This window comes from Drosophila montana, unplaced genomic scaffold, assembly GCF_035044405.1.
Source record: "Drosophila montana isolate Dmon_TW-CO22-7 unplaced genomic scaffold, ASM3504440v1 contig_2581_1, whole genome shotgun sequence".
Classification (NCBI taxonomy): domain Eukaryota; kingdom Metazoa; phylum Arthropoda; class Insecta; order Diptera; family Drosophilidae; genus Drosophila; species Drosophila montana.
The window spans coordinates 180,081-201,887 of NW_026997444.1; the positions used below are offsets into that span (position 1 = coordinate 180,081).

The 21,807-nt window shown below is 43.3% G+C and overlaps 7 protein-coding genes and 1 long non-coding RNA gene across 11 annotated transcripts in view; 4 read left to right on the forward strand and 4 right to left on the reverse strand.

Annotated features, from left to right (window-relative positions):
- Nucleotides 1–236: 236 nt before the first annotated feature.
- On the reverse strand, nucleotides 237–3,722 carry Mtr4 (exosome RNA helicase Mtr4). Its single transcript, XM_064682944.1, has 2 exons — nucleotides 2,439–3,722; nucleotides 237–2,378 (listed from the first exon to the last, which is right to left on the reverse strand). Exons 1-2 carry the CDS (start codon nucleotides 3,583–3,585, stop codon nucleotides 307–309), a joined length of 3,219 nt encoding a protein of 1,072 aa, XP_064539014.1. The 5' UTR covers nucleotides 3,586–3,722; the 3' UTR covers nucleotides 237–306.
- Nucleotides 3,723–4,118: 396 nt separating this feature from the next.
- On the reverse strand, nucleotides 4,119–4,586 carry LOC135428891 (uncharacterized). The gene is made up of 2 exons (XR_010436339.1): nucleotides 4,422–4,586; nucleotides 4,119–4,370 (listed from the first exon to the last, which is right to left on the reverse strand). It is a non-coding gene; the product is annotated as an uncharacterized LOC135428891 (long non-coding RNA).
- Hakai (hakai) lies at nucleotides 4,157–5,723 on the forward strand. 2 transcript variants are annotated; one of them, XM_064683018.1, is made up of 3 exons: nucleotides 4,157–4,523; nucleotides 4,580–5,067; nucleotides 5,124–5,723. In XM_064683018.1, the coding sequence occupies exons 1-3, from the start codon at nucleotides 4,157–4,159 to the stop codon at nucleotides 5,637–5,639; spliced, it is 1,371 nt and encodes a 456-aa protein (XP_064539088.1). In that variant the 3' UTR covers nucleotides 5,640–5,723. The 2 variants fall into 2 exon arrangements, with proteins under 2 accessions (XP_064539088.1, XP_064539089.1); XM_064683019.1 differs by lacking the exon at nucleotides 5,124–5,723 and having other exon boundaries at nucleotides 4,580–5,091.
- Nucleotides 5,724–5,962: 239 nt separating this feature from the next.
- Pmvk (Phosphomevalonate kinase) lies at nucleotides 5,963–6,901 on the forward strand. Its single transcript, XM_064683028.1, has 2 exons — nucleotides 5,963–6,279; nucleotides 6,334–6,901. The coding sequence occupies exons 1-2, from the start codon at nucleotides 6,206–6,208 to the stop codon at nucleotides 6,818–6,820; spliced, it is 561 nt and encodes a 186-aa protein (XP_064539098.1). The 5' UTR covers nucleotides 5,963–6,205; the 3' UTR covers nucleotides 6,821–6,901.
- On the reverse strand, nucleotides 6,857–8,264 carry msb1l. Its single transcript, XM_064683021.1, has 2 exons — nucleotides 8,006–8,264; nucleotides 6,857–7,944 (listed from the first exon to the last, which is right to left on the reverse strand). The coding sequence occupies exons 1-2, from the start codon at nucleotides 8,186–8,188 to the stop codon at nucleotides 6,982–6,984; spliced, it is 1,146 nt and encodes a 381-aa protein (XP_064539091.1). The 5' UTR covers nucleotides 8,189–8,264; the 3' UTR covers nucleotides 6,857–6,981.
- A 103-nt stretch (nucleotides 8,265–8,367) lies between these two features.
- LOC135428897 (protein ref(2)P-like) overlaps nucleotides 8,368–21,807 on the forward strand; it is a 28,729-nt gene continuing 15,289 nt past the window's right edge. Inside the window, exons 1-2 of one of the 2 annotated variants that reach the window (XR_010436340.1) lie at nucleotides 8,368–8,594; nucleotides 15,023–15,193. Coding sequence is in view for 1 of the 2 variants with exons in the window: in XM_064683025.1 (XP_064539095.1) it covers nucleotides 8,573–8,594 (22 nt within the window). In the remaining variant the exon portion in view is untranslated. Of the gene's footprint in view, nucleotides 8,595–15,022; nucleotides 15,194–21,807 lie in introns of those variants that run through there. The other variant, XM_064683025.1, reaches the window with a different exon arrangement.
- Nucleotides 15,215–16,274, forward strand: spi (spitz). Its single transcript, XM_064683023.1, has one exon. The coding sequence runs from the start codon at nucleotides 15,295–15,297 to the stop codon at nucleotides 16,045–16,047; it is 753 nt and encodes a 250-aa protein (XP_064539093.1). The 5' UTR covers nucleotides 15,215–15,294; the 3' UTR covers nucleotides 16,048–16,274.
- LOC135428863 (transmembrane reductase CYB561D2) lies at nucleotides 18,022–20,254 on the reverse strand. Of its 2 annotated transcripts, none has more exons than XM_064682983.1 (4): nucleotides 19,987–20,254; nucleotides 19,092–19,474; nucleotides 18,830–19,022; nucleotides 18,022–18,770 (listed from the first exon to the last, which is right to left on the reverse strand). In XM_064682983.1, exons 2-4 carry the CDS (start codon nucleotides 19,434–19,436, stop codon nucleotides 18,460–18,462), a joined length of 849 nt encoding a protein of 282 aa, XP_064539053.1. In that variant the 5' UTR covers nucleotides 19,437–19,474; nucleotides 19,987–20,254; the 3' UTR covers nucleotides 18,022–18,459. The 2 variants fall into 2 exon arrangements, with proteins under 2 accessions (XP_064539053.1, XP_064539052.1); XM_064682982.1 differs by having other exon boundaries at nucleotides 18,023–18,770; nucleotides 19,092–19,485.

A 21,807-nucleotide genomic window follows, 5' to 3' on the forward strand; every position in this document is an offset into this window, starting at 1 on the left:
ACCGTCCAATATATTTTATGTTTTCATGTTAAGCATGTTTTAATAAGTATGTATGTAGTATAATTAGTGAGCTATTGATTACATGTGCGAAAACATAAGAAATACATTTACTTTTATAATCATTGTAGTACATAATATTTGTGTGTATTTTTCCCATATCATCCATCAAATAAAATGATAATTTATCTTTTGTAAAATGTCCTGTATGTGTCCTACATTTTGCGTTTCATGAAAAATACATTTTAAAAAGAAAAACCATGTATTTTGCTTAATACTAATAAGCTTTTCAAATTTGGGAAAACTAATCTATAGATACAGCGAAGCGGCAAACACAATGTCTCGCTTGAGCAGACGAATGCCTTCGGAGAATTTGTTCTCCAGATCCGTGTTGCCAATAGTTTTGGATGCCTGGCACAGCTGACGCAGCAGCTCCTCCAAACGTCTCATACAGCGAATGATGGAGCCTTCGAAAATATCGGTCATTTTGCAGACGCTTAGAAAACTGGAGCCCTTGCACCAGGCCAGCACGACGTCCATCAGGAAGGGCTTGAACTTTTCCACGTAGTTCTCCTCATCCATACTTAGTTTGCATTCTGTGGATACCTTGGCAATGCGCCGCGCCAGGCTTTGCAAAGCGCGCAACGGCCCGGACAGCTCTGTGGCGCTCTTGGGCGCCTCACTGGACTTCTCGTCGCAGACGAAACAGGAGAGCAATGCGACCGCCTGCGGGGCTGAGAGCTCGTTGAACACGCCGTTGAATATCATTTCGGTTATGAGCAACTCATCCGCAGAGCTTAGCTCGCAGGCAACGCGACCCTTAAACTCGATGACATCGCCCGGCTTGCAGTAGCCCATGCGCCGGAGTACACGCTTGCGATACTTAAGCTCGTCCATCTGCAGCAGGCTGCGGGCAGCCTTCAGCTCCGCCTTCAGGCCGTTGAGCTCGGATTGTAACTTTAGCTTTTCGATATAGCGCTTGTGAACACGCTCCAGCTCTGGCGATTTGTGCAGCGGATGCTCCTCCAGTAACGCCTCAAACTGTGCAATGGTATCGACAATCTGGCGAAATTCGGGATCCTTGATATTCATGTCGTCTATGGGATGAAGTACCGGTGGACCAAGTGGAAATCGTTTCTTAGCCTCCTGAATAGTCTTCAGCACGGCACGGCGATTGTCCGCAGTGCGCAGATCGTTGGGAAAGTAGACGCGTATAGAACTGATTTGGGTGATAAGTGTATTGGCAACTGGAACGACCTCCATGCAGCCACGTTCATTGGGCTTACAGGGCTCGGTGTCGCCAGTTTTCGCTGCCTCCTCGCTCACATGCAGTAGCATATCAATAACAACTCCCGCTTCACTTTTCAATGGGTTCTTGCGATTCTGGTCCTGCTTCTTGAAGTTCAATACAAGACCCCAGTCATACTCCTGCTTTCCAGCTGACACCTTTACCAGCCGGCCTGGCTGTAAAAAGGGCACCAGATATTGCGGCTTGGTCAGCCACTCGCGGAACCTATTCCCATTTAACTCTAGCTGTTCGCGGATGTGATGATAGGACGCAATGTTATGCTCATCCTTAACGGTTAGCTTTTCGAGCTGTTGTGTCTTCTGCTGCACTTGATCATGTAGACCGGGAAGTGCGGCCTGATTTTGAAACTGATAGAAACTCCGCTCCAGCATGTACTCCGGGTTTATTTCCTCTACGCGCAGTAGATTCAGTACCATGTTGTAGGTCAAATGGAAGGCCGAGTTTAGTGTATCTGCCTTGCCCTGCACTATTTCACGGCCCACCACAGGTGACACCTTCTCATCAATCATCAGTATAACAATGCCCTTGTCGTCCAAGCCGCGACGGCCAGCACGCCCAGCCATTTGTATGTACTCGCCCGAGCTGATCCACCGAAAGTCCTTGCCATCAAATTTGCGCGGCGCTGTAAACAATACTGTGCGCGCAGGCATGTTCAGGCCCATGGCAAAGGTCTCCGTGGCGAAGAGAGCCTTGATCAGTCCCTCTCCAAATAGAATCTCAATGGTTTCCTTTAGTATGGGCAGCAGTCCACCGTGATGTATGCCAATGCCACGTCGCAGCAATGGCAGCACATTTTCCACCTGTGGCAGTCTGCGATCCTCCTCTGAAAGAACGTCCATGGCGTTGTTAAAAACCTCATCGACCAGCTTTTTCTCATCGATTGTGTTAAAGTCCAGCTTGGCCATTTGCATGGCATAGACCTCACAGTCCTTTTTACTGAACGAAAAAATGATGACGGGTGCAAAGTGTCGCTCCATAATCATCTTGACAATCTTAAAGATGTTCGTCTGACCCGAATTGTGACCCTTAACGCCTCCCTTGCGGCCTTTCTGGTCGCCCTTGGCCGCTTCGCCTACAATGAAAGGGCTTGTTAATTAAACAAATATAGTTATTTGCATATGCCGTATAATACCTGCATTAGCCAGCACCGCCATGGCCGTCGTAAAGTTGTCCTCCTTGAACTGACCCTTCTCGTCGACAATCAAATGAATGCCATCGCCGCCGGCCGGAAAGATGTAATGCTGCAGCGGCGTTGGCCGGTAATCCGTGTAAACAACATGACAGGGCTGCTTGTGCAGATGGCATACCCACTCGGCAAACTGGCGGGCATTGGGTATGGTGGCCGAGAGAAAGACATAGCGCACATTGTCCGGCAACAGGATGAGTGTCTCTTCCCATACCACGCCGCGCTCCTTGTCACGCATGTAGTGAATCTCATCGAATACTACCCAGCCCACCTCGCGCATAATCTCGCTGCCGCGGTACAGCATGTTACGCAGAATTTCCGTTGTCATAATCAGGCAGGAGGCCGATGGATTAATGGTTACATCGCCAGTAACCAGGCCAACGTCCTGGAATTCATCTGTGAATTCGCGAAACTTTTGATTGGACAGCGCTTTAATAGGCGTCGTATAAATAACGCGTTGCTTGGCCGCCAGAGACTTGGCTATCGCGTATTCCGCCACCACAGTCTTTCCGGCGGAGGTGTGCGCCGATACTAGCACGCTCTGTGAGTTGTCTATGCACAAAATGGCCTGTTTCTGGAAAGGATCCAGCACGAATGGATATTCCTTGGCGGGAACGCCGGCAAATGGCTGCAGAGGAATGTATTCCTGGTCGGGATGGGCGGCCACCTCGTGTGTGCAGGACTCCGGCGATACTAGCTGGTGTGTGACGATGCGCACCCGCAGCGCCTCCAAATCACAATCGTCCAGTTCCTTAACTCCGTCATCTTTTTCATCTTTAACTTCTTCTGTTTCATCGTCAGTAATCTTTGATGTCTCCTGGTTTATGTCCGTGCTGCCGTCGACCTTTGCCTTATCAACACGTTGTCGCTTTGTATGCTCTTCCTCCCGTCCATCCTCTGCGGGCTCCTCGGTGCTGAGATCTACAGTATTTGCATCACGTTTGTTGGCCTTCCTAGCGCTTTTATTGGCGCTATCCGGGTTTTTTGTTTCAGACTCGATTAGTTTTGCTTTCCTTGTGGGATAGGGTACCGGCACTTGCAGACTTTCGGGCGGCACCTCGTTGAAGCAATCGAATAGCTCGTCTATGTCCATTACGTTTTTTAAGGAGCTATGGCTTGTTTGTTTCTGCGTTTTATTCAGACCGCGTTGAAAAAAACATGTGTTTTGACGAATTCCACATTTGTCTGTTAACGTAACATAACGCTAAACTGTTATTAACAGCAGGCAGTCCCTGGAAAAATATTTTACGTTTTGTTTAATTCAGTGTAGTATACTGTAATTAACAGCTTAAGAAATCGAATATGGCGAAATTTGCGAATATGTATTCATCAACATATTAATTTAAACAATGCTCCACATAAGTTGACGAATGATTCATTTACATAGCCTTAACGGTTAGCAGAAATATTCCAGAGCATGATTCGTTAAGTGAACAAGCTTACTGAACCACAAGTTAACAGAGTTCTTAAATGCATGTTAATTTATAACGGATAGATGTTTTGTTGTCGATATATAAATACAGCCCTACAACGGCTATTGCATTTTTATCGAAAATACACAAAGAAAAATAATCGGCTAATCGTTCAAAGACCAGCAACAGCGGCAGCAGCAGCAGCACAGAAAAGAAAAAACGAAAATATTTTAATATTTGTTTAAGTATAAAATGGACACTGATGAAGTAAAACGCGGTCGGGGCCGTGGTCGTGGTTCACGTGCACGTGGCCGAGGACGTGGTCGTGGGCGAGGCCGCGGTAAGAAAGTTGATGAGAGTGGCAGTGCGCTGGAGATATATGAAAGTGGAGTTGGCGTTGTTGCTCTTGCGTCAAGCAACGGGGCAGTGGAGGACAGTCCAACCAGTATGGACCATGTAGAAGATGCTGTAATGCAAGATTTAGACAAAGAAATCGAAATAGAGGTAGCAACAGTACCCGAGGAGCAAGCAACTCCCATTGAGGACAGGACGCCGCCACAATCACTGCCGCCGCCTCAGCAGCAACAGCAGGTGGCGCCACAGGTGTTGCCACAAACAAGTAAGCTTTTATATTTTTTGATTAACTGGAAATGCACTTAGTTTACGGTTTTTTAGTTGATATGGAAGCAGATATATCACAGCTGGAGGCGCCCACGTTTACGACATTGTCGCGGGGTCCCCCAGAGCCAATGCTGCGCCTTAAGTGGAACCACAAAGTAAGCCTCATTGGCGAGAAGGTGCTTAACCCGATGATACACTGCTGCGACCAGTGCGACAAGCCAATACTCGTCTATGGCCGCATGATACCCTGCAAGCATGTGTTCTGCCTAAAATGCGCCCGGGCCGAGCCCATCAAGAGCTGTCCACGCTGCAATGATAAGGTACTGCGCGTGGAGCAATCTGGCTTGGGTACTGTGTTTATGTGCACGCACGGTGGCAGTCGGTACGGCAGCACCGGGTGTCGTCGCACGTATTTATCACAGCGCGATCTGCAGGCACACATCAATCACAGGCACGTGGCACAGCTGCCGCTGACTACATCCTCGGGCGTTGAGCCAAAGCTGACGGAAATGAGCGGCCTGGAGTTGCATAAGCAGCGCAAGGCGAGTAGTTGCTATGGCTCCTAACTATGCTCTCTGTCTAATGCTTGCCCTTGCAGCTATCCGAACCCTCTGCCGCCGCCTCCTCCGCTGCTGGTGCCCACATGCAGCAACGCTCAACGGCGCGCGGTTCGGTCGGCAGCATTGGCTCAATACCTCCACCGGGATCGTCTGACCGAACCGCCGTCCACACGCACTCGACCCTTACGCAGGCTAATTTAGCGCGCATCAACAATGCGAACGCCCAGGACTGTCATCAGGGCAAAGCCTCACTGCATCAGACCCTTAAGAAGGGCACACATCAGTCCGAGTCCGTGGCAGATGCTTCCTACTACAGCAGCGTGTTAGCCACATTCGGTAGTGCTGGTGGTACACCGGGCGCTACTGCAGGCAGCACGGTAGTTGGCTCAAATTGTGCAGCGGGCGGTGGTAGTGCATCTGGTGTCGGAACAGCTGCAGGAACAGGCAGCAACATGAATATAGGCAATCCCACCCAGTTGTCAAGCGGCTACGAGATCGGCAATACGGCGAGCAGCACAAGCAGCAACTGGCAGCAAGCGCAATACTATAGATAAAAATAAAATGGACCGAATCTACACTTTTGCATGAAATTAATATTTAATTATTGTACAAATAAACAGTTGTATATGGAACCCAAATTGTAGTTTTTTTAAATTTTGGTTTTTTATCTGCCTGCTTATGGATTTTTAACAGCGTACTTGGCTTGGGCCCCTAACTATACAATATATTTTGTATGTATTTTTGTTGTATGGTTAGTGCTTGGGCGCGGCTTTTAAACTGGTCCTGGCTGACAATTATAGTTATCGAAATGGATTCGGTTTCTGCTTGACTTTTAGCAGCGTACCTGACTTGGGCGCAGATTTCAAACTGGTCCGCAGCCAACTATCGTTATCGACAGATTGTGGCGTAACGATAAGTTTCGTCGTCAGCTGCAGCAGCCAAAAATCAATTGTAAACAATTTAAATTTAATCAGGCCGAGTTCAAAATTAACATAAGTACAATGGAATAATCAACTAATAATGACTTTGGCCCTACGTCACACGTAAATAAGCAGCCAGCTCTGTTGGGCACCAAGTGATTTGTCAGCGCAGCGGAAAGAGAAAGTTGTTAATTGAGATTATGCAAAAAATATTACTTATTAGTGGAAAACGCAAATGCGGCAAGGATTTCATTTCAGAGAGGTTACAAAAACGGTGAGTATTTGAGAAGAAAGCGGAAAATTATAGGATTTATAACGCTTCAAACAGGTTAGCAGACCGGGCCCTGATCGTACGCATCTCAGAGCCCATCAAGAAGGAATGGGCCCGCAAGCTTCAGCTAGATATTAACGCTATGCTCAGCGATGGGCCTTACAAGGAGCAATATAGACGCGACATGATCATTTGGAGTGATGAGGTGCGCAGGCGCGATTATGGCTTCTTCTGTCGTGCGGCCATGCAGCAAGCGGCCGTCCAAAATGTCGACTACGTCATTGTCAGCGATATCCGCCGTAAGAACGATATACGCTGGTTTCGCGAGACCTACGGCCCCGAAATGGTTGAGACGCTGCGCCTGACATCGCTGCCGGAAACGCGTAAGGCGAGAGGCTGGAAGTTTACTGCTGGCGTCGACGATGAACCCTCCGAATGTGATTTAGATGATAGCACCTTTGACTTTGTCCTGGCAAACGATAGGGACGAGGAGAGCGGAGAGCATATAATCGATCAACTGATGGCAATGCTCAAGCTTAGCTAATTCTGTGGCCTTAACATTGAACGAACATGTCAGATATTTTATATAGCAATCTTTTTATAATATATTTTTATGCACTTAAAATTGAGTAGTTGATTGGTGGGCTGTGTAAATGACAATGAAGGCAATTAATTTACTAAAGATGATTAGTAATTGATGTGGCACTAGCCCTCGTAGTTGCCAGACATGAGCAGGCGTAGACTGGGCACATTAAGCCGCTCGCTGGGATTGAGCTGATCATCAAAGCTTTGCAGCGACAGCTGCAGCTGCGGCTTGCGTATATCCTTCTCCACCGAACGTGAACGCAAATGGACGCGGTTCTTGTTAACACAGCTCAGGGGAGTGCGTTGTGTGCGCTGTGCTGAATCGGGCGTACTCTTCGGTGTGCTCGTCAGACCCTCAGGCGCATCCTCATAAATTTTCGGCTTGCTGGCACGAGCCGGCTTGCGTGGCGCAACGCGTCGCTTGTTACCTAAACGCACACGTTCCAAATGTTTGTTGGCCGGCTGTAGTCGAGGCTGTAGTTGGGGCTGTTCCTGTGCCTGTGGCTGCGGTTCATCTAGCGGCATCTCTGCAGAGGCACTTACAAACGAGGCCATGCTGCTCTCGTTGCTGAGATTAAGCGTCAGCGTTTCTAGGATCTCCTCAAGCATTTGCGTTTCGCGCGCCTCAGTCTCATCATCGTCGCAGAAAATGATCGGTGTGCGCTCAACACCGACGCTGGGGGATCGCGGATCGTGGCTCTGCAAAGGCGGTGTTTTCTGCAACATCATTTCGCAGGGCATTGTTTCCTCTTCATCGTATGGCAGCGACACTATCTCCAGTGAGCTGTTGTTGTGGCTTTCACTGCACAGATTCGGTTGCTCAGAAGCTGGCACAACTGGAGCAGTAGCTGGCGCCCGCGTCTCAACAAACAGATCGGAAAAGGTGTCATCCATGTTAAGCGTCCGATCAATAGCCGCATCGAGCATAAGAGGAGTGCGATTTAGCTGTGGTGAGCGTGGATCCGACAACGAAAAGCCTTTAAGCAAGCGTTTGCGCAGCTGCGTAAAAGTATTTTCGGTGCCAACGCCAGAAGATACCACCTGGAGGGGTATCTGACTTACGGGAGGTTGAGCCGGCAATATCTATGGCAAAGTTATGCCCGATTTATTATCAGGAAAGTAGAATATTATATAGTTTACTTACATTCAGAGGCGTGCGGCAGATATTTGGTGAGCGTGGATCAAGCAGCGCATTGTTGTCACGGCCAGGAGAAGTCGACATCTTGTTTGATGGTTGCTGGACAGCAGCACCTGCAATGCGCAATCTGTTTAGTGTTGGTGTGTCTGGCAAGTAGCTGCCCTCCATTTTAGTAGCTTTTGTGCCCATAGCAAATTGATTTAATTTTCTACGAAATTTGAAGTATTTAGTTATGCGCTGTTGTATTTGAAATGAAAAATGCGGGAGACGTTGCTAGCGTCGATATACGCATTTATCGATTTTTTTAAATATGTGACTTTATTTTTATGTTTGCGCTGGTAATACCTTACAATCTATGGTTATCGGCGTTTACATTGGTGATGAGCAAAAGAAAAACGATATATTTTTCGATTGAACAAACTACACGGATGGATTAAAAAAAAAAACGAGAAGAGTGTCTTTCATTATTTCGAACTACGAGAGAAACTCGAATATTAAACAGTATTAGTAAAACAAAATGTGCGCGTGTGTGCAAAGTATGTAAGAAGTATTTTTTAAGCGGCGGGAGCTTAAATGGCTATTGCAAACACCAAATGTAAGTTTATTGAAATTGGCAAAGTTCGTGTAAAAAGTAATTGTTAAAGAAAAATGCTTGGTTTGTGACAATTGGCCGTCAAGGAAAATGTTTCGGCCATTTTTACGCAGTACGCAAAATACGATTGCCTCTTAATGTGTGCGTGTGCTGTGTATGTGTATAGCCCCTGCATAAGGCACCGCAAGCAGCAGTAAATTTTGTTTCGTATGTACATACACACGTATGCGTCGGGTTTTTTTTCAATAGCTATCTCCTTTACACACAGACACACTGCACTCACCATGCGTCGCTCAACGCGGAGACTTCCGAAGCAGCGCGTAAAATAAAACTAGTTTGTGGCGTTGCCAACTACTTCGCCTATGCAGCCACATTTTGTCTTACATTAATGTAGGTTAGTGCGCGGCAACGGCCGTCACCTCCATTTATTGTAGTAATTGTTTTATTTATTAATTATTTTTTTGTTTTGCATATTTTTGTGTTTTGGCTCCTTATAATTAAACCACTTTGTGTTCGTAGCCGGCAAGCGAAAAGTAAACAATTTGTCTGCGCAGTTGGCAACGCGTTCGCTGTCTCGACGTTTTGTAGACTTTCTCTCTTGCTCCAAATATACACATACATGTATCTGTGTGTGTGTTGTGTGAGACTGTATTAACAGAAAACAACGAAATTTCATTCATTGCTCTTTTTCGAGTAAAACCTACACGCACAAGTAGTACGTTTTCCATCTACAATTACGATGCCATTGCGCACAAATGCTTGAATTATATGTACACTTTAATGCGATTAAGCATTTTGTTAAAGTACTCAACGGTTCTAATTGTGCAACATGTAATAATTGCAAACGTGCGTCCAAAGAATGGTAGGGTCAGTATGAAGACAGTCGCTATCGTTTTTGGGTACAGGGTGTGCCTCCGCCTGCGCGTATCAGGTGCAAAGACGTTAACGCGTCGGCAACGTAAAAGTCTCCACGCGACCAGAAGATACTTGGACATTCCAGAATTTAACATAGTATAGGCGGCAGCGAACGTCGTTTGATTGCCGTTGCCGTCATTGGCCGCGTTTTTTCACACATTCCTCGCGCTGTCAGGCATACATACATACAAACACTTGTACGGTGACTATTGATTTCAATCAACTTTGTCCGTTCTCTCCATCTCTCTCAGGCTCAGCCACTCTCTCTTGTGCCCATTTGTCAATTAAGCAGCACGTCCGCTTGTACGCTCATCAACAATTTGCCGCTGTGCGTGTGTGTGGGTTTATATGTGTGTGTAAATTCCATTTCCTGTTTATAGTAGGTATGCTGCACACACCCGTCCGCCGTCAGCTTCGGCCCCATGCTCAGGTCGTCTTAGCTTGCCACCACCACCACCATAGCGTCGGTCGTTGTCGTCTGTATTTTTTTTCTCACTCCATAGTTTGATCCCTTGTCGGTAGCAGCCGCAGCAGCAGGCAGCGGCGGAGCGCTATGTACAGTACGTGCCACTTCCTTTACATTCAGAAAAATAAAAATTGTTCACACACACACACACACATACATGCATACATACATACATGTATATACACACACAGTGAGACGGGCGGGCTAAAACGACCGACAACCAGACGGACAGTTCAACGGGGAGCGTTCGTTTGGCGTCTGCGCGGTATGTTTTGTTGTTGTAGTTTGTTTTGTTCTTGTACAGTTGCAAAGACAGGCAAGAGTACGGACAAAAACGAGTTTTCTGTCTCGACCGATGTGGCAACGCCGGCATCCTCCCGGCTCCCCTTTGTTTGCTTATTAGAAAGAAGCAAAGTGCCGCTGCGCGTTTTGTTGTTTTTGCTGTCTTTACGTAAGAAGGCCGTCGAACTCTACATAGAGAGCAGCATGCAAATAAAGCGAGAGAGCGCGAGTGTAGTGAATGCCTGCGTCTGTGTGTGCTCGTCTAATGATTACCGTTACAATTTGCATTGGCTGTCTAGTCAAACAACCGTCTCGCGACCCAGACTGGACGACCCAGCCCCAATCTCAAATTGGCAACTTTTTCACATGACCTTTTACCGTCAATGCCAAAACTACGCTGAGCTTGATTGTCTGTGTGCGTGGCGCTCAATGCTTGCAGCATAGTTTTATTGATTTTTTGTCGTCAGGTAAAATTAATGTTGTACTCAGCTGCGTTGCGTGCATTCATTTAGCTCAGGTTCAATGCACACAACAAGTGCAATAACTACTAGTTCTCTTGTAAAGCTATCAGGCAGGTATCAGAAATGTACAAAATAATATTTCTCGGTCGTAAGATTTCGGTGGAATGCTTCTAACGATAAAACAATTTGGCAATCTTTAAATGAAGGCATTATTTGGAAACAATAATTGCAACTATCTGGCAACATCGACATCCTCGGCGCGCGTAAACGGCCTCGTTTCGTTTTGGCGCGTACAAATTAAAAAAACTCAGACCCAATGCAATGCCCTGAAGAATGTTGTTTACGTGCGCGCCTGCGCATCGACCAGATTTCTACGAATTGACCAAAACAAGCTCCAAGTGGCTGCAGAAAATGTTGTCGTCGGAGTCTGGCTATCATCCTGTTCGTCCCGTTTGTCTACCTGCTATTTACCTCCGCTCTGCGTCGCTTCTTGTTTGTGTGTTTTTACTCCTCCAAACATGTCTGTGGCGGCGCGTCAACATGTTGATCCTACTATAGCGTGCGAAACGTTCTGGCAACACCAAAACAAAAACAACAGACCCCAACTCGCATGTTGTTGTTATTTATGCTATTTTGCCGCATTTGTGCTGTGTGTGTACGAGCCGCCGACAATAAACACATACAGATACGGAGAGAAAAAGAAAACAGCGTTGGCGTCTACTTTGGTCTCTCATTTAAGCAGTCTGGCCACGCTCTGCTTTGGCTCTTTGCTTTCGTTAGCTACGTTTTGTGCAGTTGTCTTTCACAGCGTTTGCGATGCGGTCGTGTTTTCTGGGCTGCTGTTGGCGGCGTCGGTTCGGCTTTATGCCAAGTGATTTTGTTTTTAAAATTTTCTCTCATAGATTTATTTTTTGGTAATCAATGAAAATAAAAATATGTTTATGAAAGTTTAGTTAATAAAAGTGATATAAAAATGTTCTTAAAAACTCTAAATACCTATAATCGTGTCACATGTATTGCGTTTACTTGTTTATAATTAAAAGTATACTTTATAGGCTCGTTTAATTCGACAAAAGCGTTTCTAAATATTGAAGTATTCATAGTGTCAATTATTTGTCATACTTTATACTCGTGCTATTGCCCGCTCCCCGATTGTTTGAGCCAAATTCTTAGAATTCTTGACAACATTCCCGCGCGCATACATATACACACACACAAGCGAGTAGCTAAAAAGAAAAAAATATGTGTATATATACTCTCCCTACACGGCGAAGTGTAGACATAAACACACACACAGACGCATGCACTTGAACTCTCACGCACACACACGAATACACACAAACATACGCCCAATCCAACACACCTCGAAATTGGTTGTTGTCGCAACTAAGTGGAGACATTGCTGTCTCTTTTGCACACATTCAACAACAGAAACTAGTAGGACTTGTTTTTTGCGCGTTGTTTTTACGCAAAAAAAAAAGAAGAAAAAAACCGGTAAGATTTTAGAAACGGCAGCAGCAAAACACAAATGTGATTCTGTGGTTAGGTGTGGTGTGTGTGTGTGTGTGTGTTGCCTGTTGATGTCTCGTTGCGGTAGAATTCCGCGTTAATCATAGTTTTCACACACTCCGCTTTTCTTACAGTTTTGTAAACACGCACACGCACACACATGCTCGCATACAACGAGCAACGAACTCGTGCAGCAGCGACGCCCAGAATGAAACAGCATAAAGCAACATGAAAACTACAGCAACAACAAAAAACACAGCAGCATAAAAACATAGAGAAAGCGAAAGACAGAGAGAGAGGGAGAGAAAGAGAGAAGCAGTTAAACGGCAACGACCCGAGCCGCAGACGCTGCAGCTACAGATATATTAGCGGGTGTCATTGTTGTTGATGTTCTTTTGTGCTGTGCCTGTGCCCGGTCCGTCCTGTATGTATGTATGCACACTATTTTTGTTGTTGTTATTGTTTAGGTTGTTTGGTGTTGTTGCGGTTTATGTCCTGCAAGTAGATAAATAAAAGATTTCTATTAGCAACATTTATTACTCGTTGCCCCAAACCTGGTAATGGCCACAATCATCAAACTAGTTTTGATGCTTATTGTTATTGTTGTTAGCATTATTAGTAATAGTCAAGAAGCAAAACACAAAAAATGCAGACGATCTTGACCTACGCGCGCTCAATTTCAATCGCAATTCTGATGGTTATTCAAATTGTACTTTGTGCGGCTTTCGTTTACTTCCTCTCGCAATACTAAATACACCAGCAAGCATGCAGATTTTAAATTGTTCAAACGGAAATTTTAATGATCGCAAAGTGGTGGAAGAACGACGAACGCCGCGACGCTGTCAATCAAGAAGCACAGACAACAATATCTCAAATTTGTGCTTTTAATTGCGTTTACTTTTCTTTGTTTTGTTGATGTTTAAGTATTCAATTTCTTAATGTCCATTTATTAACATTGAGCTTGTCGTTATCACAAAATTGGCGACAAATTGACGTGTTTGGTGTCGGCGCCACAATTAAAGTAAATATTGTATATGCATACATACATATATGCTTATACGGTTGTCATTCTAATAAAGTACAAAGATTGAGAGAATTCGTAAAACAGATTTACATTGCATTTGTTACAACCAGATCGAAAAGTTACCGTTTTGTCAGCATAATGTCCAATGTACCGCTGCAATCTATAAGTACCAGTTTTGGTACTTTTTTGTACGACATGTGGCAACATTGACTGTCGAGTGTTATGCGCGCGCCAAGTGATGTTTTTTTTTTGATAGGCTGTGCTTATGTGTTTAAGCGTATGTGTGAATGTGACATACACATGTGCAACGATTGATTATTTTTAATGGCGGCGTCCAGCGTACATTGATCGTATTATATTATCATATTTATTGTTTACTCTAAATGTTGTCGTTTGTAAATGTATTATTATCGCCAAATAAATAGCGTATGCTTAATTTGCTTTCATTCATTTTGCACAATTCACAACGTTCGACGACTCCATTCAGATTTGTGTACTACAGCTAAAATCAACGTCGTTCCCCATCATCGCGTCGTCAACAAAACTAACAGTAACATGTTGGCTCGACTTCTGTTATTATTATTATTATTACTATTTTTTGAATACGCGGGGCGACAAAGCGAAAGCCGGTGGTAAGACATAAAGCGGAACAACAAAGTAAGAGTACCAATTGAGCAGTAGCAGCAGCAGAATGTGTGAAGGAGCGAGAGATAGAGCGTGTGTGCGCATGTGCATTGCACAGCGCTGAGCGAGGAAGAGAGAGAGAGAGAATTGTGTCATTCTTCAAAGTGGTTGTGAAATGTTTGCCTTTTTATGCCTACTCATATCACAGCCAGCTTTGAGGAGCGACACGATGCTCAGCACAAAAACAAAAACATTCATTAAAAAAAATACAAAATAAATAAATAAATTAAAAATAATTACATGTACATACATCGACATAATCGATCAATTATAAGCAATAGTTTTCGGCTGCAATCTTCATTACATTTATCATTGAACAAAATTAACACACCAACCAACCCCTCTGTTGATCCCTCTATAAATGTCTATCTATCTGTCCACCTTCCACACACATACATATGCATCCAGTCTACTTCTTACCATAAGATTGGCACATTCATGCTGCGCTCTCAAAGTGGTTGTGAAATGCATTTTAAAGCTTTGCGCGCATATCACAGCCAGCTTTGATGAGCTTAGCGTAATGTAACGTACATCAATCGATCGATCAATCAATCAATCAATCAATCAATCAATCAATCAATAAAATCAATTCAATTCAATCATAACGTACCTTGCACCTACATCAAGTCCAGTTAGAACTGGTAACGCCTGGGATGGAATTGGAATCATCATTTGGGCATCAAAACAACAAGTGGCAATTATTATTATATTCGTACATCACGACGAACTCTAAAATAGAAAAAGTAACAAAAAAACGACTGCATCAAATCAATTTTGATGTTGCTTATCTAAGCCTCATCAAGTGGTTGTGATATGGATACCCGACGCATATCACAGCCAGCTTTGATGAGCTAGGATAATCAACGGAAAACAACACGAAAAACAATTAAATCTATTTGAACAAAATTACAGTGAATTCGTGTCTGAAATGTTGTGAATAAATTGTCCTTATATACAAGTATTATTTAGCACTGATTTTCTTTCAAATATATATCCTTAGACATCTATTTTTTAATTATTTATAAATATGGGCTTAAGTACACTTTAATATTCTGTCGTGTTTATTAATGTGTTTGTATCTTTTCCACAGATACGCTGTTCCAAACACTCGCACACACAACACACAACAGATACAGATACTGATGCATATGTAGATGCAGATGCAGATACTGTATGCGAAAAGAATTCCAAAGATCCTTTGACGACGCTTTGCTGTGCATAACGATTTAATAATACTTTGTGATAGTCTTGTTTTATTCTTCTTCTTTTTTTTACGTATATACATACTGTAGTAGTATTTTAAGATTTTAAGAGAAACCAAACAAAGTTGCAAACCAAATAGAATCAAGCTACATTCTGCAAATGCATTCCACAAGCAGCACAAAAACCACAACTATTCGACTATTCGACAAGTTCAAAATGGGCCTTGCGCTGCTGCTGCTGCTGGTTAGCTGCTTGGGCTGTCCGGCCATAATTGAGGCATGCTCCAGCCGCACCGTGCCCAAGCCGCGTCCATCGATCTCGTCGTCCATGTCCGGCATTGCGCTGCCGCCAACACAGGCGCCGCCGCCAACAACGAGCACAACAACAATGCGCACAACCACAACAACGACGACGCCGAGGCCGAACATTACATTCCCGACATACAAGTGCCCGGAGAACTTTGATGCCTGGTACTGTCTGAACGATGCCCACTGCTTCGCCGTGAAGATTGCCGAGCTGCCCGTCTACAGCTGCGAGTGCGCCATCGGATTTATGGGCCAGCGCTGCGAGTACAAGGAAATCGACGGATCCTATTTGCCCAAGCGACCGCGTCCCATGCTCGAGAAGGCCAGCATCGCCAGCGGTGCCATGTGCGCCCTCGTCTTTATGTTGTTCGTCTGTTTCGTTTTCTATTTGCGTTTCGAGCAGCGTGCAGCCAAGAAGGCCTTCGAGCTGGAGCGCGAGCTGCAGCAGGACGAGGAGGGCAGCGATCAGGAGCAATGCGAGTGCTGTCGGGCGCAGTGCTGCGCTTCCGGAGATGAGCCGCTCGTTGTGGACCGCAAGCTGCCCTATCATATGCGGCTGGAGCACGCCCTGATGTCGTTCGCCATCAGGCGCAGCACAAAGCTTTAAATCGAAACTGAAATACTCAATATTTATATAGACAAGTATAATATCTGTGTAACAACCAATCGATTTGCCTTGCCCATGTTATGCATGTTATGTCAAAGTTTAAAATGCGTATTACGAATTTCAATGTGCTTTAGTCGTAGTCAAATATCGTCCTATTAACTAAATGTTAAGTGTAACCTTTGTATTCCAAGCCACAATCCAATCCCAAGTGTGTGGTGCTTATATCGAGATTTCTATCTATCTATCGCTAACGTGAATCGAATATGTATTTTTTTACCTTACGCTAGAGTTATATTTATTTTATTCTTAACCGATACACTTATGCACAAAAACACATCCACAACGATCGAAAGAACAAAAACACGCCAAGTATTATTTATCGCACCTAGATACGTACGACATATATTGAGAGTTTTTACAATAAAAATGAGCTGCACTCGCATATTAATTATGCTAAAGGAGCACATCCGAAATGCTGGTGTTTTTTTAAGGGCGGAGAATTGGCGGATCGATCCCGCATCTTTTCAGAGAAAATATAGCCTATTGCATCACTAAGATGTAACTAAAGGAGTATTGGAGCATTACAAGTTTTGTAACGAAACTATTTGAACAATAAATTCAAAAATTGTGGTATGCTTTGAGGCTGTCATCGAAATTGATGCGGATTGAAAATAAATGAAATCTATATTGCGGCTGCAAACCGAATCAGATTTAACATGGAATTTCAATTCAGGCTAAAAATTAAAAGAAACGCGCCGTTTTTTCAAACCCAACGAGGTTTTAAACGGTAAATTCACCACACCGCCGTCAATTCGTCGCAGTGTGTACACACTTGAGTGGGTTTTTGGTCGATAATCGGTTATCGAATAACGTAACCGTTCTTAGAATTTTTGTTATCGTTGCTTGAAGCTTTCCGTTCAAAATGTTAACCGTTTCCGCGGACTTAATTGTTGTTTATAGTATTTTCAAATTATTATATGTATTATATTTGCAAACGTGCTTAGGTTGATTTTTGAAGTATTGGTATTGCCTAGTTCTTACATTTTTTTTTGATTTAGCGGGTAAAGCTAATAATTTTTAGGTATTGTGACCAGGGTCACAGCTTGCGTAAGGATAACAAAATCGTTTCCTTGACCAGTTCCAGCAGATCCAAATCATGACGAATCCAATGCACAGCTGGTTGAGCACATTGAGACCAGCTTCGATGTGCTGCAGAGCAGTCGCTGATTTAGTTCCCTTTCCTTCAGCTTTCATAGCATACTAAAACGATTTGAGTTCTGGATATATGCGTGGATCGCTATTGGATGACTTAGTATCTTATCAAGTAGTACAATGTACACTTTCAACAAGTAAAAATATTGGATTTAATTAAAAATACCTACTGTCATTTTCGATTAGCGATCGTTTACCTGAGGTAATCTTATGGGTAGGGTGTTCTGAGATAAGCCCAACATGAGTTGACGAAACTGTATTTACAGTTGGGAAACATATCATCATCATTAAATTAATTCAAATTGATATGTAACACATGTTTTCATAAGTATAAAAAGAATTTCGTCAACTCAAATTATTTCGATATTCTGCAAAAACGTAAGACATATATCTTTCTTCCAAATATTTCTTTTTGAATAAGTCTGGGATTAATTAATTGAATTATTTAGTTGAGGGACAGATGCGAAAAAACTTAAGACTCTATTTCCCTATTTAGGCTTATTAATTTTGGTAATTGAAACATCTTTCAAGTAACTACTTAAAATAGAACAAATATTGTTATTTTTTATTTCCAATTTTTATCAGACCGAAGCAAAGGCCGTATTAACAGCTTTTGCTCACATTTGGAATACAAATTATAGAGTATATTGATAATGCAAAAAAAAAATGGTAATTAAATCGCATTTGGTAAATATCTCGAGAACAATTAAGTATTTTAATTTTTTGGAAATATATAAAAATATTTTGAATAAAGAAATTTAATTTTTTTTTAGTTTTTTTTTCCAATTATTACATTTTGTTTCGACAAGTCTCAGTTTTATTTCATACGTCATTTTTGATGTGTTGCAATCAAAATTCCAAATGATTCACAGCGAATCGTATCAAAATAGGTTCTTAATTATCTAAAGATCTGACTGCTAGTGTCAAAATAAATCCGTAAGTTTTAGTACAATTTACGTGCCCAGCCCGAGGCACGAGGCACCGAGAACCTTATCTCGAATTTCGACTCGGACAATGCGAAAAGCATATTTTGATGAGGGGGAATTCCGGGTGCTTTGCTTGCGCCGGCATTTAGGTACAAATGTGTCTTGTTGGGGATTTCACTAAATTATTGGAATTTCTTCCAAGTTGTAAACATAACAATCGAGGGTCGAGCCAATTGGCACAATTATTTGCGTACGTAATTAAAGGTCTTCCTGATTAGAATTGGCCCGATATGGCCTTAAATTTATGATAGAGTCCCTTGATGGGGCCATAGCTGGAGAGGACCAGCGACACGAGCGTCAGACACTTCATCAGGATTTGGAAGTCCGTTTCGACGCGATTCTTAAAGTAGCCCGTCTGATAGCCGTAATACTGGGCGACCAAGGCGATGACAAAGCACGCGAAGCCCACGAAATTGTGGAAGGCCTTATTCAGCAGCGGCGTGATCAGCTTCTTGATCCTCGTCGAGCAGAGAGCTGCCAGTCCCGAGCTCATGGCCAGCAGGCACAGTACAAAGGCCGTTATGCCTAAGGGAATACCAGATGATTCAGAGTAAGTCCGGCCAATATTCTCGCCTTTCACTTACCCAATCGGCCGTGCGTGGTCTGCAGCATGAATCCCTTTTGTATCATCTTGATCAAGGCGCCGGCGGCGCCACAGCCCCCGCCCAAGGTCAGCAGGACCCAGTGTATTGTGGTCTGAGTGCTCCGCTTGTAGCTGTTGGTCAGGACATTGCCTCCGTAGTGGACCATGACGCCCTCGGCCATGAAGAAGGAGAACTGCAGTACACAGAAAGATGGGGAACTGTTAAGCTGCATTTTCTTGCGTGTGCCGGGCACAAAACCTACGCCAATCGTAACCAGCCAGGCGTGCAGCGGAGTGGTTCCCGGGTTAGTTCGCAGCGTGATATACGACATGAAGATCGTGACAAATCCGATGCACATCTGATTGAGCACATTCAGAAAGTATTCCAGCCGCTCGAGCGGCTGCTGGGCTGATTCACCCTTCGGCGTATTGTGCGGCATTCTCGAATAACGTTGAACGGACCGAGATTCGCTGACTAGCACAAAGGGCGGCAATCGCTGGGCACGTGGATGCGGATCCGGACTGGGGCTGGCTTGCGACGCGTTCGTGCTGCCGTAGTCGACGACTCTCTGCGGGCTACTGATGATCGCCGGCAGATGCTCCGTCATTGTGGCCCCAAAAACACCGAGCAGAGTTTATTCCTCAACTGCGTATACCCTGTACACAGGAGCGGGTGAAGGGGAAGTATGATATTGTGGAAATGTGTATATCAAGGAGAGATATATATAAATATAGCAATAGTTGATTTTCTCAGTCTGTTTAATTTGGAATAAGGGTCTTCCTTTCATAATTAAAAGCTCATCCGATCGATATTAATCGATACGAGCTCAAACGAGCTAGAAACTCCAAATTTAGCATGATCTTTCTCTTTTTGCATCTATCTTAATATGTATATATTATATATATTTCGGATCTGTATTCCAAATGTAGTATGTGGGTTCTCTTTTAGAATACACAGATCCAAAGATCTTCCCCTTTTTGGATCTATCCCAATACTCCCAAATTTTGTAAGCTAAAGCTTTATATCTTAATATATGCATCAATATTTTGTAACTGTATTAAATTTGTATAAATCGGACTATGAACACAGTAAAGTATTTTCCACACAAGAGTAAAAAATTACAGGCTATCTGCTAGTCGGCTACTCCCGACTCTTACCTGTTGAGCTTGTACGCTGCGCTTATCAGTTGGGAGCAATAATGTTATTTTCGTGTTAAATTTATTAGTGGCAACAAAAAAACTCGCCGACTGATAATTGCGTCCAACAACTATTTTACGAGTCTCGCATATTTTGTACACATTCAAATTGGCGCAATTTTCGAAGCGTGTTTCCGAATTATTGTAGGTCCAACAAATAAATTCAATTCCAATCAATAATTTTAATTGCGCGAGTCATAAATACGCCCATTGACTGCTTCGCTGGCCGTAAATTATTCGACTAATCTCATTTTTGTACAAGCTCGAGTGAATACATCCCATATACATATGTATGTGTGTGAGTACAAATGAGTACATATAAACCACAAGCCGCAATAACCAATACTTACATATAACTACATATGTGTGCGTGTGCGTGTGTGTGTGTGTGTGTGTGCGTGCATTTGTTAATGCGAATATTGTTGATTGCATATTAATTTCCTCTGGGGAAGCTGTTTAAAGTGTTGTCTAGTCTGGCGTGCCGACGGGGAGATACCCTGTATCCAACTATTACAATTCGAATTTTCTATACACGATATTTCTCACCTTTCCTCCTCTTTAATTCTCGGGAATTACAAACGAATGTGTGCAAGCCTTCGAATATGCAGGGTATACGCTTGCACCACTTAAAAGTGGGTCGAACAGGGTATATCAGCTTTGTGCAAATGAGCGTAACAGGCAGAGGGGGTGGGGGGGGCATATTCGACCCCGCAAGTAACATATATATATTCTTGATCAAAACGACGGCTGAGTCGATTTAGAGCTAGAGGCTTGGAGTATATATACCCTATACCCTATATACAATATACTATATACCGTAACGAGTTTATCAATCAATTTCTCGCTCTTATTTTAAACATCGCTTAAAATTAATTTTGAGACTTTGGTTTTAAAGCTTTTTCTGTTTAAGTTTTTGTGTTTAGGCTCTCGTATATTACACACATTTTAAGAATATTCCCCCAACATTTGTAAAGCTAGAGCTTTGTTATTTGGTATATACACATTTAAATGCCCTGCAAATATCATGAAGATCAACAACATTAATTACATACACATATATAGAGATACTTCACAATTCTGAATAGTGCAGGGTATTTTGTGGTCGAGCTAACCCGACTGCCTGCTCTCACCAGTTTATTTTGTTACAAAAAGGGGAGGTATACAAAATAATAGATTCTAAATATACATGTATAATATATCAAAATGAATCTGAAGATCGTAAAAACCGTGATATTTATGTGCACAAAGATAAACTACATTCTATAGAAATTTCTAAGCTGAGCTGTTGATGTTGACCGAGAATACTTGTACATGGAAAAATACATACTATATATGCACGGTGATTTCCCAGCCTATCCTTTCCTATCTTATCCCATCTACTTTACACTCTATATATCTAGTATAAATTTCCGTACTTATGAATAAATTATAGAGACATCTCCGACCCCATAAAGTATATATATTCATGATCAGTATCAACAGCCGAGTCGATATAGCCATGTCCGTCTGTCCGGCTGTCCGTCTGTCTGTTTCTATGCGAACTTGTCTCTCAGTTTTTAAGCTATCTTTATGAAACTTTGCTGAAGTGCCTCTTTATGTTGCACGCAGTACATATGTCGGAACCGGCTGGATCGGACCACTATATCATATGGCTACCATAGGAACTATCGTTCGAAATTAAGTTGTTGTATGGAAAACTTTTTTGTTTTTCAAGATATCTTGACCAAACTAACCATTTATAAGTTTCACTATGTTTCCTACATTTAAGCAAAATCTTATTTA

Excerpts from the sequence above, each read along its gene's own strand:
- Mtr4 (XM_064682944.1), bottom strand. The coding sequence starts at position 3,585 with ATGGACATAGACGAGCTATTCGATTGCTTCAACGAGGTGCCGCCCGAA. Across the intron at positions 2,379-2,438 it reads GGCGGTGCTGGCTAATGCAG|GCGAAGCGGCCAAGGGCGAC; the intron begins GTATTATACGGC and ends CTTTCATTGTAG.
- Hakai (XM_064683018.1), top strand. The coding sequence starts at position 4,157 with ATGGACACTGATGAAGTAAAACGCGGTCGGGGCCGTGGTCGTGGTTCA. Across the intron at positions 4,524-4,579 it reads ACAGGTGTTGCCACAAACAA|TTGATATGGAAGCAGATATA; the intron begins GTAAGCTTTTAT and ends ACGGTTTTTTAG. Across the intron at positions 5,068-5,123 it reads AGTTGCATAAGCAGCGCAAG|CTATCCGAACCCTCTGCCGC; the intron begins GCGAGTAGTTGC and ends TTGCCCTTGCAG.
- Pmvk (XM_064683028.1), top strand. The coding sequence starts at position 6,206 with ATGCAAAAAATATTACTTATTAGTGGAAAACGCAAATGCGGCAAGGAT. Across the intron at positions 6,280-6,333 it reads TCAGAGAGGTTACAAAAACG|GTTAGCAGACCGGGCCCTGA; the intron begins GTGAGTATTTGA and ends CGCTTCAAACAG.
- msb1l (XM_064683021.1), bottom strand. The coding sequence starts at position 8,188 with ATGGGCACAAAAGCTACTAAAATGGAGGGCAGCTACTTGCCAGACACA. Across the intron at positions 7,945-8,005 it reads TCTGCCGCACGCCTCTGAAT|ATATTGCCGGCTCAACCTCC; the intron begins GTAAGTAAACTA and ends ACTTTGCCATAG.
- spi (XM_064683023.1), top strand. The coding sequence starts at position 15,295 with ATGCATTCCACAAGCAGCACAAAAACCACAACTATTCGACTATTCGAC.
- LOC135428863 (XM_064682983.1), bottom strand. The coding sequence starts at position 19,436 with ATGACGGAGCATCTGCCGGCGATCATCAGTAGCCCGCAGAGAGTCGTC. Across the intron at positions 19,023-19,091 it reads CCTGGCTGGTTACGATTGGC|TTCTCCTTCTTCATGGCCGA; the intron begins GTAGGTTTTGTG and ends TGTGTACTGCAG. Across the intron at positions 18,771-18,829 it reads GACCACGCACGGCCGATTGG|GCATAACGGCCTTTGTACTG; the intron begins GTAAGTGAAAGG and ends GTATTCCCTTAG.